General features: G+C 44.9%; 2 protein-coding genes across 2 annotated transcripts in view; both read left to right on the top strand.

The window, feature by feature from the left end:
- VPS33A (vacuolar protein sorting 33 homolog A (S. cerevisiae)) overlaps positions 1–8,095 on the top strand; it is a 9,343-nt gene extending 1,248 nt beyond the window's left edge. Inside the window, exons 2-11 of the mRNA XM_009321234.1 lie at positions 59–285; positions 1,122–1,238; positions 1,936–2,110; positions 2,768–2,961; positions 4,741–4,867; positions 5,049–5,116; positions 5,718–5,855; positions 6,234–6,371; positions 6,531–6,699; positions 7,280–8,095. Of these exons, the coding sequence (XP_009319509.1) occupies positions 59–285; positions 1,122–1,238; positions 1,936–2,110; positions 2,768–2,961; positions 4,741–4,867; positions 5,049–5,116; positions 5,718–5,855; positions 6,234–6,371; positions 6,531–6,699; positions 7,280–7,473 (1,547 nt within the window). The 3' untranslated portion in view covers positions 7,474–8,095. The remainder of the gene's footprint in view (positions 1–58; positions 286–1,121; positions 1,239–1,935; positions 2,111–2,767; positions 2,962–4,740; positions 4,868–5,048; positions 5,117–5,717; positions 5,856–6,233; positions 6,372–6,530; positions 6,700–7,279) is intronic.
- A 4,461-nt stretch (positions 8,096–12,556) lies between these two features.
- DIABLO (diablo, IAP-binding mitochondrial protein) overlaps positions 12,557–13,903 on the top strand; it is a 6,186-nt gene continuing 4,839 nt past the window's right edge. The window contains exons 1-2 of the mRNA XM_009321233.1: positions 12,557–12,679; positions 13,803–13,895. Of these exons, the coding sequence (XP_009319508.1) occupies positions 12,557–12,679; positions 13,803–13,895 (216 nt within the window). The remainder of the gene's footprint in view (positions 12,680–13,802; positions 13,896–13,903) is intronic.

The following is a 13,903-nucleotide window of genomic DNA, read 5'->3' as shown; positions in this document are numbered from 1 at the left end:
TTCCTTTGAATTCCGTGCCCCCAGCCCGCAATCTGTGCTGGTTACCCACGCAGCTGAGTTACCGTTTGCTGTGCTCCTGCCTGTGACTCTTCCAGGGAAGACAGAGGCCGCTCTCCCCAGAGAGACTTCCACATCCTCTTCGTGCCGCGCCGCAGCCTGCTCTGCGAGCAGTGGCTGAAGGAGCAGGGCGTGCTGGGGTCCTTCATCCACCGAGAGCAGTACAGCCTGGACTTGATACCCTTCGATGGAGACCTGCTCTCCATGGAGTCTGAGAGCGCATTCAAGGTAAGCACTCATCTCGTCTTCGAGGACAAACGCTGTGCGTTTTTGTGTCGGCACAGAGCCTCTCGGAGGGTTTGTCGGTGACCTGCGCAGCAGGGAAAGGCCTGGCAGAGCAAATGTGGCTTGATCCCGAGTGCTGAACTGAGCCTGAACTTCTCTGTGTTTTTTAGCTAAACGCTGAAGGAACCATTGCTACACCAAGCTGCGCCCCAGTTCCTCCAGCTTTAACTGCTGGTGTTATCTTCACAAATCGAGCATTCGTGAGGCTTAAAGTACTTAGTCGTTACAAAGAGCCAGCACAGTTTGTGTCGGTAGGCAGCCGAAGAGCCATGTACAATGGTTAATACCGCGCACTGAAGCTGCACTGAATTAACAGCTGTCACATACCAGCTGTGTATCCTGTTTTCTCAGAATGCCGTGTCTGGGCACGGGAAGGTTTGAGAGTTTCTTTGTCCATCTCTGCCTTATTAAGTGTAGCCCAGAGGACACGTCAGGACTTGCAGTTGCTTGTTGGTTGCTTGTTGGTAGCTATGATGAGGTGGTGTGCTCTCAGATTGGCCTAATTAGAGGGAGAGGCTCTTTGCAGTCACTTTCTGGCTCTCTTACTCCTCTCCATCAAACTGGGAGTAGCGTGTGGGGTTCAAAAATATTACAGTGTCTGGTTTGATCAAATGATTTGATGTACTGACAGCACAGATAAGCTCCACGTTTGCCAACAGCCATAGTTTTTTCCCCAGCCTACGTCTCCTCTGAACTGTTCACACAGACCACATTCTGTTGTGGAAGCAGCTGTGTCAGATCGGCACCTTCCATCGGGAATCCTTCTTGTTGTTGTTTAGGAATGTTACCTGGAGAGCGACCAGACAAGTCTGTACCACGCAGCAAAGGGGCTGATGACGCTGCAGGCTCTCTACGGAACCATCCCACAGATTTTTGGGAAGGGCGAGTGTGCCCGGGTAAGGCAAATGTTGCTGCTGACAAAATACATCTTGTTCTTTGGAACTGCCTTAGGGAGCGTTTGGTTAAATGCACCTATGGGGTTTTTGCATCCAACCACGGACCCTTCTTGTTGTACTGGAATTTCAGGATTATGGCCATCAGGTCTTTGTCATCTCTGGCCAAAAGAACAATCTTTGCTGTTCCATAAGTCCTCTTGTCAGGAGGATTTATCATATGCTTTTTGCTCATAGGTACATTGCCTTCACGTTTTCAGCAGTTCTCCTTTCTGTGGAGTTTTAACGCTTAGCCGCTCTGTTGGTATCAGAAGGGCTGAATAAAGCGGGAAATGTGTAACCTACTGCTCACGCCTTAGCTTCTTCATCTCTCCCTATAACTCACTTACCCTTTTTTCTTCTCTCTGATCAACTTACGGTTTAATTGGTACCTTTTGTAATGAGGGAGCGGCCTGAGATAAACCCAGCGCTTCAGCCACAGTCACTGTCTTGCTAAGCTGCAGAGAGCAGCAGAGAAGTACTTTCCTTTTTTTGGTCTCATCCTGCGCCCATCTGTCGGCCAGTTTGCACCTCCTGCCATTCTCTTCCTTTACACAGGGGTGCACCCCATACTTGCATGAGCATGTGCTTGTGGGGCCTAGAAGTCAAATCCGTCTGTTGTGGCCTGCACCGTAACCAGACCGACGTGATTTATTTTCAGCACGTGGCTAATATGATGATCAGGATGAAGCGCGAGTTCCCTGGAAGCCAGAACTCGATATTTCCCGTCTTTGATACCCTCTTGTTGCTGGACCGCAACGTTGATCTGCTGACACCGTTAGCTACACAGCTGACGTACGAAGGGCTGATAGATGAAATCTATGGAATTCAGAACAGTGAGTACTGCTGAGTAAGGGGGAGGTCTCCAGTGTAGTGGAGCAGGTTGCAGTGTGTCAGGTGGATTTCTGCTTCACTAAATGACAGTGACATGGGAGCAGCTCAGCTGAATTTAGTGGGGGGATAGTTCAGTCCCAGGCTAGAGCTCATCAAGATCAGCTCTGGCCCTCTTTTTGCCTAGGAAGGGGAGTTGGGTACAGTGCATGTTATTGAGTGGGAATACTTTGGATGTTGACTGGGTACAGACACAGTGACACGGAACGTGTAGAGTGGGAGTGAAAATGTTAGTGTGTGCATTCACCCTCCAGCCTGCCTGGCTCACGTGCCACACCTCATGAGGGGAAGGGAACAGTCTATGAAAGGCCATTGAGAGCACTCTCCTGCTCTTGAGGAGGTAGTAAGAAAAACTCCAGAGAGGCATTTATGGGTTTTAATCCCTCCTGCTGTACTGAAGACTGGCTGGAAGGCTGCCTCCAAACCTCTTTGATAGCAGGGTAGCTAGCACGTGGGTTCTGATCATGTATGTGTGTACAGGTCTCTGGGTCCCTGGGTGACTCCTTAATTAACACATAGGCACTGAGTCGTCCAGGCATTTATATTAACTTCTGGTGGTGAAGTTCCTGTCCTTATAAGGGTTATTTCTCTGCATTTGGTAGCTTATGTGAAACTCCCTCCTGAGAAGTTTGCTCCAAAGAAGCAGGGTGAGGGTGGGAAAGATCTCCCCACAGAACCCAAGAAGCTCCAGCTGAACTCTGCTGAAGAGCTGTATGCTGAAATCCGAGACAAGAACTTCAACGCAGTGGGGTCAGTGCTGAGCAAGAAAGCCAAGATCATCTCAGCAGCCTTTGAGGTGAGGCCTGTATCCAACCGTGCATCCCTTGGGCATTCTTGTCGTCAGACACAGACAGTCTGCGTGCAGCAGGGCTGTGACTGGCAGCTCAAGCTGTTGCCATAGAGTAATCCCCCAGCCAGAGAAAAAACAGGTAGTCCTCAGAAGCCCCTCCAGTCTGTTCCCCTGTCCTGGAACAAGATGAGCTCTGTTTCGACTGTTCTGAATAGGTGTTGGTCAAATCTACTCTTAAGAATCCTATAGTAATGAGGATCCTTTCTTCTCCCCACACCTCAGTTCTGGGACTTTTCCTATCCTCACTGTTAAAAGCTTGTCTCAGAGCTAGCCTAAACCACGTTTCTGCTGTGTGAGCCCGTAGTTCCCATAATAGGAATTGCTTTCTTCAGTCTGCAGAACAGTCAGGTGCTGCTTCCCTCTGCCAAAGGTTAATTTTCGCATCCTGATCAATTCCACTTTGTTGCTGTTGTTACCTGTTAAGTGAATGGTCCTTTTCCCTTTGTATTCCCTGAGGATGCAGAGAAAAGGCTTTAAGAAATAAAACTCCAGAATGTACATTCATAGAGTGTTACGGCTGGCATAAAAAAAACAATAGGAATGTGAAAAAGACTGTTGTCTTACGGGAGGTTTGACCTGTAAATTCACGCTCACTTGTCGCCTTAGACAAAGCTGGAGAGTGCTGTGGGGTGTGTTTGTGGTTTTGTTTGAAAACATCCTGCTGATGATTCATAAAGAGACTGAGATCCCACATCTCTGCTTTCAGACTTCATGGTGATTCTCGAGAGAACTTGTTACACTGTTTGATTGTATTTCCTTGTTTTTTTATTTGCCTCTTCGCTTCTGCCACATTTAAGACGAGGTAGTGGTACCTTAACTAAAATACTGTGTGCTCAGCCTCGTCTCCTAGTAAATGTCTGTTACTGCGATATTAGTGCTGAAGGTGCTAAAGATGGATTATTCATAGTGGTGGTTAAAAAAAAAAAGAAATTTAAGAAATTGTCAGAGGTAATAGGCGATAATGAAACAGCAGCATACTGGCAGCAGAGGACTTCTTAAATTGCAGGCTTCATCATTATCACTCTCCTGCCTGCACTTGCCCATTTAAATCCTTCACATATGAGTCAAATTATTATTATTATTTTTATTCCAAGTTGCAGCAAGAGGCAAGTAGCCCAAATGAAATACAGACCTCTGGACTGCTCTGAGAGCTGAAGTCTGCATTGTGCTTCATCAGATCCTTGCTCAAAACCTGGGACGTTGTTACAGGCAGGGACAGTGACTGGCGGGCTGCTGCTCGAGAGGGACGCAGACCCTGCCAACCCAGTTCCTCAGCACCTTTCACTACTGTTTTGAGGGGAAATGTCCCCCATCTCTGACTGCATTTGCCTAGAGCTCCATGTTTACTGGCAGCTAGCAAAGTAATTCATCTTCGCATGAAAAAGGTAGTTTTGCTGGTAGGGAAACTGAGGAGCAGATAGTGATGGCTGAAGTCAGACAAAGGTGAAGAAAAGTGATTGATTGGCAACACTGGTATAATGAAAAACAGTCTAATGATCCTGTTTTATTATGTCCTGCCTCTTCTAATGATCAAAGTGTTGTTACAGGTAATGCTATGACTTTAGTTTAAGCATTTAAAGTATTTTGTCTGAAAGGTTGCATATCTCTAACAGTGTCTGCTGTTGCAGTGAGTACAGTAAAAAACCTTTTCATGACAAAATTACCTAGTTGGTGAGTGGCCAATTAATCTGAACAGGACCTAACCTACACAATGGATTTCTTTAGGAAAGACACCACGCAAAAACCGTTGGAGAGATTAAGCAGTTTGTCTCACAGTTGCCACACATGCAGGCAGCAAGAAGTTCTCTAGCAAACCATACCTCCATTGCAGAACTCATCAAAGACATCACCAGTGAGTATTCGTTGAATAGTCTGACTAATTTAAATATAGCAAGATGCAAGACAACTTGATGGACATCATTCATTTTGGAAAAAATTGGCTTTGCTCCATCCCATGCATCTCTGCTGAAATGTTAAATGTAGAAAATAAGCTGTCGGTTGCTATTGTATTGATTTTCATTCTTTTCCCAAAGCATCTGAAGATTTCTTTGATAATTTAACAGTGGAACAAGAGTTCATGTCTGGAATAGACACAGACAAGGTAAGTAGATAATGACAATTAGTGACTGTTACGTCTTCAAAAAAAAACCCCAACATTTTTCTCTGGGTTTTTTCCATTTGGGGTTTTTGAGAGGAAACATCTGATCTAGAGAATGTCTGTCTCCTTCCACTGTCAAGGTTGTGAGCTCTCACTTGCATCTCCTTGCATGTTTGCAGTTTTTTCCAAGTGACAGGCATTGCTGAATGTACTTGGAGACGGCGCTGTACTGGGTGCTTTGCCAGGCTCAGGTTACCTATCATTGCCTGTAAAGCAGGTGTATACAGCTGCGGTGCTTTGACTTGTACAGGGGCACTACGTGCTGTGGGCGATCAGCGAAAGATTCAAGACTGTTACTCAGAATTTTTTCAGTGCATCAGACAAAGTCTAGCTGTTGACTGTGGAATCGACATGCTTTAGAAAGGTGCTAGGTGGAACCAGTGCTGGATCACTGTTTTACAGACGGTCTTGAGCTGCCCGGAGAGCAGCTGCACCCTCTTTCTTGCTGTTTTGGAGATATTAGGCAAAACTAGATCTTTGTTTCCAGGTCTTCTAGGCACTTCAACAGGTCTTTAAATAACAGCTTATGTATTTTTTTTAATAGGTTAACAATTATATTGAAGACTGCATAGCTCAAAAACATCCATTAATCAAGATCTTACGTCTCGTTTGCTTGCAATCTGTATGCAATAGTGGACTGAAGCAGAAGGTTCTGGACCATTACAAAAGAGAGATTCTCCAGGTTGGGCTGTAACTTTTGGATTGATAAATTTCTGAGAAAATCCACATCAAAGCCTCCGCTCTATGACACTTGCATTCTAGACAGGCACATCTTATACGTGGGTAGTGTTGATGTCCAGTGCGTACAGACGGAGCACTGAGGCTTCTGTTTAGGCTGATAGCAATGACTCAGGAGGTGCTTATATGTGTTTTACAACACATAGATACAGAGAGATTTATATCATTGCACTTTTTGCTCTCATGACTTAAATACTCTAAATGGGATACACTCTAGAGAGATCTTAAACAAAAAAGCTTTTTTAAACTAACATCTTTGCCTTCTTTTTTTCTGGTCACGGACTATTGACATGGTATTAAAGGTGAATTCTCCATATTGCAGACTTATGGCTATGAACATATATTGACCTTAAACAACTTGGAAAAGGCTGGACTCCTGAAACCTCAGACAAGCGGTAGGAATAACTACCCAACGATCAGGAAGACCCTGCGCTTATGGATGGATGATGTTAATGAACAGGTAAACAGATGCCTCAGCAGTGAACGTTACATCCAACAATACAGGATTATGCGCAGCAGGAAAACCCTTATAATTTTACTTTTTTTATTATTTCTGTGGTGCTGTTTTGCAGCATGACGTAGCACTCACCTGCTGCTCACACTCTGCTCTTTCCTGCAGAACCCCAACGATATCTCCTACGTGTACAGTGGCTACGCACCACTGAGCGTACGCCTGGCACAGCTACTGGCTCGGCCAGGGTGGCGGAGCATAGAGGAGGTTTTAAAGATGCTGCCGGGTCCCCATTTTGAGGAGAGGCAGCAGTTACCTACTGGCCTTCAGAAAAAGCGTAAGTTTTGCTTTGCTTTCCCATTTTTTAAAGGGAGATGCATCTCTGTTAGGCTGGAATGAGGCAAACTGAAATCAGGGCTGGCAGAGTCCAGGCATCTATCTCATCTCCCCGTCCCACTGCAGTATTGGATCAACCTAACCCATTTTTGACAGATAGCTTTCTGGCCTCTTTAAAACGTCCAGTCACATATTCAGCCTGCTATTAATGCACAGCACCATGTGCACGGAAAACACTATAGAGTTGTACATTTGTTTACCTTCTCATCAGAGTACTAAAATAAACCCTAATCTTACTAAAATCACAGTGTAAGTGACATTACTTTACAAAGAAGGTCAGTATCACTCTCCTAGTATTAAGCCTGGGCAGGCAGAAACACATCCTGTAAAGAGACTCTAGAGCTGGGAGCAGACTCTGCATTTCAGGGCCCCAGTCTGGTATTCTGCCCAATAGGTTTCTCCTTTAATTCAGCTGCTATATTTATTTCAGTTTTAGGTCATTTTGAGTTTGACTGACAGTTGATGGATAGGAAACGTAAAAATAAAACGAAGACAATCTGTAAATTTCTCTGAATACGCAGGTCAACACGGTGAGAACCGAGTCACTCTGGTGTTCTTCCTGGGAGGTGTGACATATGCAGAAATAGCTGCACTGAGATTTCTGTCCCAAATGGAAGATGGAGGCACGGAGTATGTCATTGCCACTACAAAACTGATCAATGGAACAAGCTGGATCAAATCCTTGATGGAAAAACTGGAGCCTGCCCCTTTCTAGGGTCTGTGGCAAGAGACAGTAAAAGTAAGAGGCCCTGTGCAACACAGCCACATCAGCTTCTGGTCTTTTAGGATGGCTGCTTGAACGTAAGAGGAACACGACAGTGAAAGAAGCTCTCCTGAGACCAGCTCGTGATGCAGTCATCACCCTCATCCCTCTCTGCACTTGTGTTCCTACTGTTTGTGGAACTTCCTAGTAGACAAGCAGTGCTGAAAGGCACTAACAATGAAATAAACAATGGGAGAAAGAGAGATCCCTGCTTGTCGTCTGAATCTGCAAACAAGTGCTAGGGGAGTGGTGATTTGCCCTGGTCCTTCTATTTGGCAAATTGCTTCTGTTTTTTTTTCTTTGTTTAGTTTTGATGGGTGATGTGATTGATTACTTCTTTTTACCTTCCTAAGATACTGAGGAGGCAGGATGTTTTCTGTTCCTGATTTCATACCAATATTCCCATCTGTCTTTCTCTCTCTGGTGCCTGATACAGTCCATCGATGCATTGGCTCTGTTTCTGTCAGAGAAACCCAGGGTTCAGTATGTGGGGGGGTTTCCTGCTCTCATCTTTCTGACGAAAGCCAAGGAACTTGTGTTTCCCCCAGCTTCAGCACATTCACATCAACAGGCAACAGTAGCTAAATCTTCTCACATCATTGGAAGCTGATTGTACAACGGAAAGAGAACTGCTGTAAAGGGGAAGCAGTAACGTTTTTTACTGCATGGGTTTAGAAACTTCATGGCTCTCGGGCATCCAGAATAATGCACCTGCAGGACCTGCTTAGCCTGCACTGTACTGAAACAAGCTGTCTGTTGTGGTTAGTTGCCTGTAGGCCACGCTCAAGTCCACTGTCCTGCACACTTTGGCCAAGGCGTTCATTGGATTTCCTGCAGCAACAGCTAAACCTTGAACTATCCACATGCATGTCAACAGCACTGACTGCGAATACAACCAACTGCACCCAAATTACGAGGGAGATGCTTGAGCATTATACTTCAATTGCCCTCTGAAGGGACTGGCATGAGATGGTTTGTTTGTCCTGACTCTGGAAGGCAACTCCAGGGTATGAATGACACCAGTGTGTCAAGAGCTTACGTTTGAAGACACGCAGATACTCCCTGCATGGGACTAAGGCCAAAAATAGCTATGTCAGTGACCCAGTAAACAGGAGGTTTAAAACAGACACTTTTTTTCACTGCCCCTGTTCAGTTTATAAATTGCGGTACTTGCTGCCACAAGCTGTTGTAGAGCTCAAAATTAGGAAATGGAATTTTCCATGGTCTTGGTGGCTGAGGCCTTTGTGCTGCTGAGGCAACGTGTGCAAGAGGCAGCTTCTGGCTGCAGAAGACTCAGCCTTGCTAATTGCTAGAGGCTGGGAAGGCAGACCAGGGGTTGTTGCTTACGCCTGTGCAGCTGTCCACTGCCAGAGCCTGTGCTGCTGCGCCTCAGCCCTTTCTGCTGGTCACTGTCACTATACTCACATGCTTCAACAGCAACCACTGGGGACTGCATTTCACTCTTAAATAGCTAAAAACAACTAAAAAAACCCAAAACGAAACCAAAACCACACCTTAAATCACTCTCTTAGCAAACACTTCTGCTCTTATTTATCCTGCATAATGTGTAATATGTCCTAAAAAAACCCTTCATTTCTCCAAGTTGTTCCAGTTACGACTGTGGCTTTCAGTCTGTTGTTTTGTTTTCTAAGATTGAGTTCTGCCAAATCAGCCCCTTCAGAGAGCCCCTCTGTCTAACTCCAGTTTGCTTATTAGAATAAAATAATAAAAGTATTTGATCTTTTTTTGAAAGTATTTGCTCACTCTCTCTCTGGAATACAAAAATAAGTAAAATAAAACCCTGCACTGTGGTAGTTCTTCCCCTGCCCCAGGATAACTGAATTACTTAAGTTGAAACTACTTTTCTAACATCTGGATGTTTTCTTCTTTAAGCTTCTGCACTAACTACATTCTGTTCTGCCATGTAACATACTACATCAGAAATATCTATGGGATTTCTTGACTTTTAAAGAAAAATATATTTTTAATCATTTGAGACTTTTACTTCAGGTGGGTAAGCAACTTTCAGACTTGTCTTACAGAAACAAAACATGCTGCAACTTTGACAATGAAGCAAGGAGCAAACGTGGATTGCTTCGCTCTGCATTATTTCTGCAGTTCCACTGTAAAGCATCTAGTTTCACAGTATTTAAAAAGAAAATTAAAGTAGCTTTGGACCAAACATTAAACATTATTGTGCAGGGGAAAAAAAAAAAAAAAAACCCACACACCAAGAAACAATGTGATTCAATGCAATCCTTGCAGAGTGTCCTGGGCTTGGCCTTGACAGTCTTTGTACTATCACAATTTCCAGATATATTTTTTTTTTTAATCTTAAAAATTTAACTAATTGCAAGGAAATCAATAGCACGGATTGGGCTAGTTTGTGAACTAAGCTCATGACGTGTAAAAGCTACACCACAGGTGAATAAAGGAAACCACGCAAAGCACCAATTCAACAGCTTGCTTACCTTTTCACTTGGACCAGCAGATGTGTTTGTTAGTAACACTAGAGGCAAAACTTATTTCAAAAATAGTTTATGCCGGACACTTGGTAAACTTTAATTTACCAACACCACTGCTGCATATTTTTTTGCAGGCTGTAGCCTGCACCACCACTAAGCTAGAGCCATGTGGACACTCAACCTAGACAAAGTCTCTTCCTGGAACTATTCAACAACAATGGCAAAAAATAAAAGCCATCTTGACGTTGATCGATTCTCTGGAGGAGCAATTATTACTTAACAGGCTTCCTGAGCAGCTTGATTATGTTCTGCTTCTAAGGCCTTGCTGACCATGCGGGTAATAATTTGATAACAAGAGAGCCTAATTCAATTAAGGGGCCATTTTCTACATCATAATATCTTTGTAGGTAAGAGATTTGATTTGCAGTACGTACTCTTCCTTCTCTCTGCTGTCTCCATTTGTCTGGTTTACAAGCAAAAAAAGAAAACATTACCCAACCTCCACCCCAAAAGACTTTCACTTTTCATATAACATTATCGGAAAGCGGTTTTGCTAAAAATAAACATATAGCTTATCTCCCTCCTCCCCTCCCCTTGCTGCAGAAGAGTTGTAGTGCTCTGTCTCTAAAAGGTAGGGATGACTTCTTGGGTGTGCAAGGGTGAAGCCAGAGCAGTGAACTAGTGACAGTGCAGCGATTAGGCTGTCTTCAGTGCTCACGCTCCTTTGATAAAAAAGCCCGACTCAGCCCACACAGGTCCATCCTGTAATGTGCCGCTGACCTGGGACAATCCTCAGCTGTATGTGAGCATCCTCCTCCCCGAGTGACCCACAGAAGCACAGGGCTCTTTCTTAGAGAATGAAGCAAGAGGCACAACAGCCTTCCAGATAACAGCAGAATAAAAAGTGTAAGATGACACAATGCTTTGTTAGAGGAAAACCCCCCACATTTAAACAAATGCAGGTTTTGACCTGGTAACACTAAGCCATGGTGCTTAAACTCACAAACTACCGTTGACAAAAGCACTCTGGGGAAGGGGAGCTATTTGGCATGCTCTGTACTGCCGTGCTGCACAGAGCGCAAAGGCACTATGTCATATAACTGGTCCTGACCACACCTAGTGCATTAGTCCTCGTGTGGGCTGCAAACACAACCTCATTACTCCTGGCTCCCCGACGAGCAGCTCAGAAGGGGATCAAACTACAGCACAAACCATTTAGAAGCGAGAAATTCAAGGGACAGCTGCAGAACAAAACTAGAGAGAAATAGGAACTTTACGAAGTAGAGCCCCTCATCTACCTGGGTAAGCAGTTTATTTCTTTATCAAAATCTTTTTAGATAATCAGAAATCATGTAAAGCCTATAAATAGAAAACTTCAATGCTTTGAACAACTGGGAAACCATGGTGGTTTTAAAATGCAATAGCTGCTATAATGTATACATGTGCCTCAGCTTAAAATGAAGGGACTGAACTCTTATAATAACACCAAAAGAGTGAATTTATTTTAATCAAAAAGTGAACTCTTTATCACAAGAGCACTTTAAAAAATATTCTAAGTGGCAGGATAGGAATTCAGTTTACTTTGGCTGGCTTTAGACTGTTTAGAAGAAAATGATCCCTTTAGGTTAGCTTTATCTTAAAGCTGGTTTTAAATTCCCTTTATGTGCTTGACCAAGAGTGTAGATATTTTTGATCAAGCACAGTTATGATCAAAATTAAAAAGAACACGTAAATTGGAGAGACGGTAGAATTTTTTAGATGGGTCTTCACAGCTTTAAGTCTAAGGAGCGAACTTTTGTGAAAGAGTTCAGATTTTATATTAAACTAACAAATGAGCAATCACTTCTAAAAAGTGATGTGTAAATACAACTTTAAAATACAGCTAGAAGATGAATTCTAAAGCGTCTTACCCCGTGTCTCCCATTTAAAGGTTATTTTTAACATGAGATATAAATATTTGCCTGTGCTAACTTGTATTTAAGTCCTGGTTTTCGTCATTCTTAAACAAAAGGCTCAGTTTGTGCCAGTATCTCCATTAGATGCAATTATATCATTAAATATTAATGGTGGCTTCCTTGGAGGAATTGACCACTTTGATCAGAACACACTGTTGGTAATGCACCATCAGCGACCGCTCTGAACATGAAGCTTCCTGGATGCACAGCCACTGACACAGGGGGAAAGATACCAGGAGCCAGCTGGACTCTCTAAGGGCCTCTAGCCCTTACCGACACGGCAGTGTCCACTGCCTGTGCGTCTATATGTTAATTTGCTTAGCTACCAGTCCCGATTTGGAGACTTTGATCAGATCCCGAACTCTTTTTCAACACTGCACAGCTCAGCAACCCCGAACAAGCACACAGAAGTCCAACCTGACACTAACAACCCTCTTAGAAGGACGGGTGGCCATTAACCCTCCTGAACACAGCCATTTCCCCCACAGCAGAGCCAGCCTGTCGGCTCTGCGGTCTCCTTCCGAGACTCATCCCGTCCCTTTGCTTACAGACCGGGGAGGAGCAGGGCAACAGCCAGCCCCAGGGACCCTACCTGCCGCAGTGCCGGGGAGAACCATGCCCGACTCCTTCGCCGTTCACTTCCTGAAGGTGCTGAAGGAGCTGCTGGCCTTTGTGCTGTTCAGTTACACCGTGCTGGTCGGGGCGCTGCTGCTCGCCGGCTGGACGACATACTTCTTGGTGCTTAAATGAGAGCTCCTCTTCCGCTCCTGCAGCCACAGGCTGGCCAGAGGCAACAGGCTCCACAGTGCAGCTCGTCTTGCGCGTCTGCTCGGCACGCAGGATGGCAGCCCCTTCCTCCTGCGCCAGATCTGCAAGCGTTTTGTTTCGTTACTGCCTAATCACAATCTTATTTTCTTATGTAAAATGAATAAAGATTTAAAAAAAAAAGTATCTACATGCATGCGCTTTACTGATCTTTGTGGGTCTTGCAGATTCTTTGTGTCTCCTAGACATTTGCCCCTGTTCCCCAAAATATCTAAAAGCCTCCCACTATTTTCTCCTGAGACTCCCACCCCACGCCCAGCCTCGAGAGCACTGCAGTCTGCCGAGCACAGCGGAGGCACGGGAGGGATGCACACAATTCAAACATGACCGGCATCTCAAGTAAACAAGTCCTGCCTTGTCTAGCTCTGCCTCATTAACGGTGTGAAGGCAGAGATACAGAAATTACTTGTAGTTTTTTTTAGAAGTCCTGCGAAAAGACATTTCAAATCAGCATAAGGTTTCCCTCTTCCTACAGTTTTATGAGGTACACTTCATGGGGTGGGGGCACCAACACATTATCTATAGGCCTATTATTTGGCACTCCCAAGTGTGCAATGCTTTTCAACAAATGCTTAAAAATGGATTTAGCTGAAAGATGTGCCTGTGATACAGCACTGCCTTGCTAAAACTAAACTGTGCTGAGTAAACCGAGTCTCACGGAGAATAGACAGGAATTTCTCGTATATACAAAAAGAACAGATTTAATTGATCAAGGCCTTTCATGTAAACTATACAGAAAACCTTTGCTGGAGAAGCTAGGAACTATCACTAGCCAAAAGCTAAGCAGCATCATATACTCTTGAAGAACAAAGATGAATTAAACCAGGAGTGGGGTAGGGAGGGGAGGTGGGGAGCAGAACCTGTGGAAGTCAGTCCGTGCGATCTCAGCCAACACTTCTGCTGATGACCTGACACACAGCTGAAGGCTGTTCTCTGCCGAGCTGGGCCGGCCAGGTGCCCCTGAGCAGAGTAACACAGAGGAACCGGCCAAGCACGGCCTGAGCTGAGAGCTCCTAACACCATTTCTGCTTCAAAGGCCCGCGATGGCGTGTCCCGAGGCAAGTGCCGCTACCTGAAGGGCAGAGCAGCTGCTGGGGCAGCCCGGGGCGGCGGGAGCAGGCGGGAGCAGGCGGGAGC

The sequence above is a fragment of the Pygoscelis adeliae genome, unplaced genomic scaffold, assembly GCF_000699105.1.
Source record: "Pygoscelis adeliae isolate BGI_AS28 unplaced genomic scaffold, ASM69910v1 Scaffold93, whole genome shotgun sequence".
In the NCBI taxonomy this organism is placed as follows: Eukaryota; Metazoa; Chordata; class Aves; order Sphenisciformes; family Spheniscidae; genus Pygoscelis; species Pygoscelis adeliae.
Note: the sequence above shows the minus strand (reverse complement) of the source record. Positions and strands in the feature narration are given on the sequence as shown.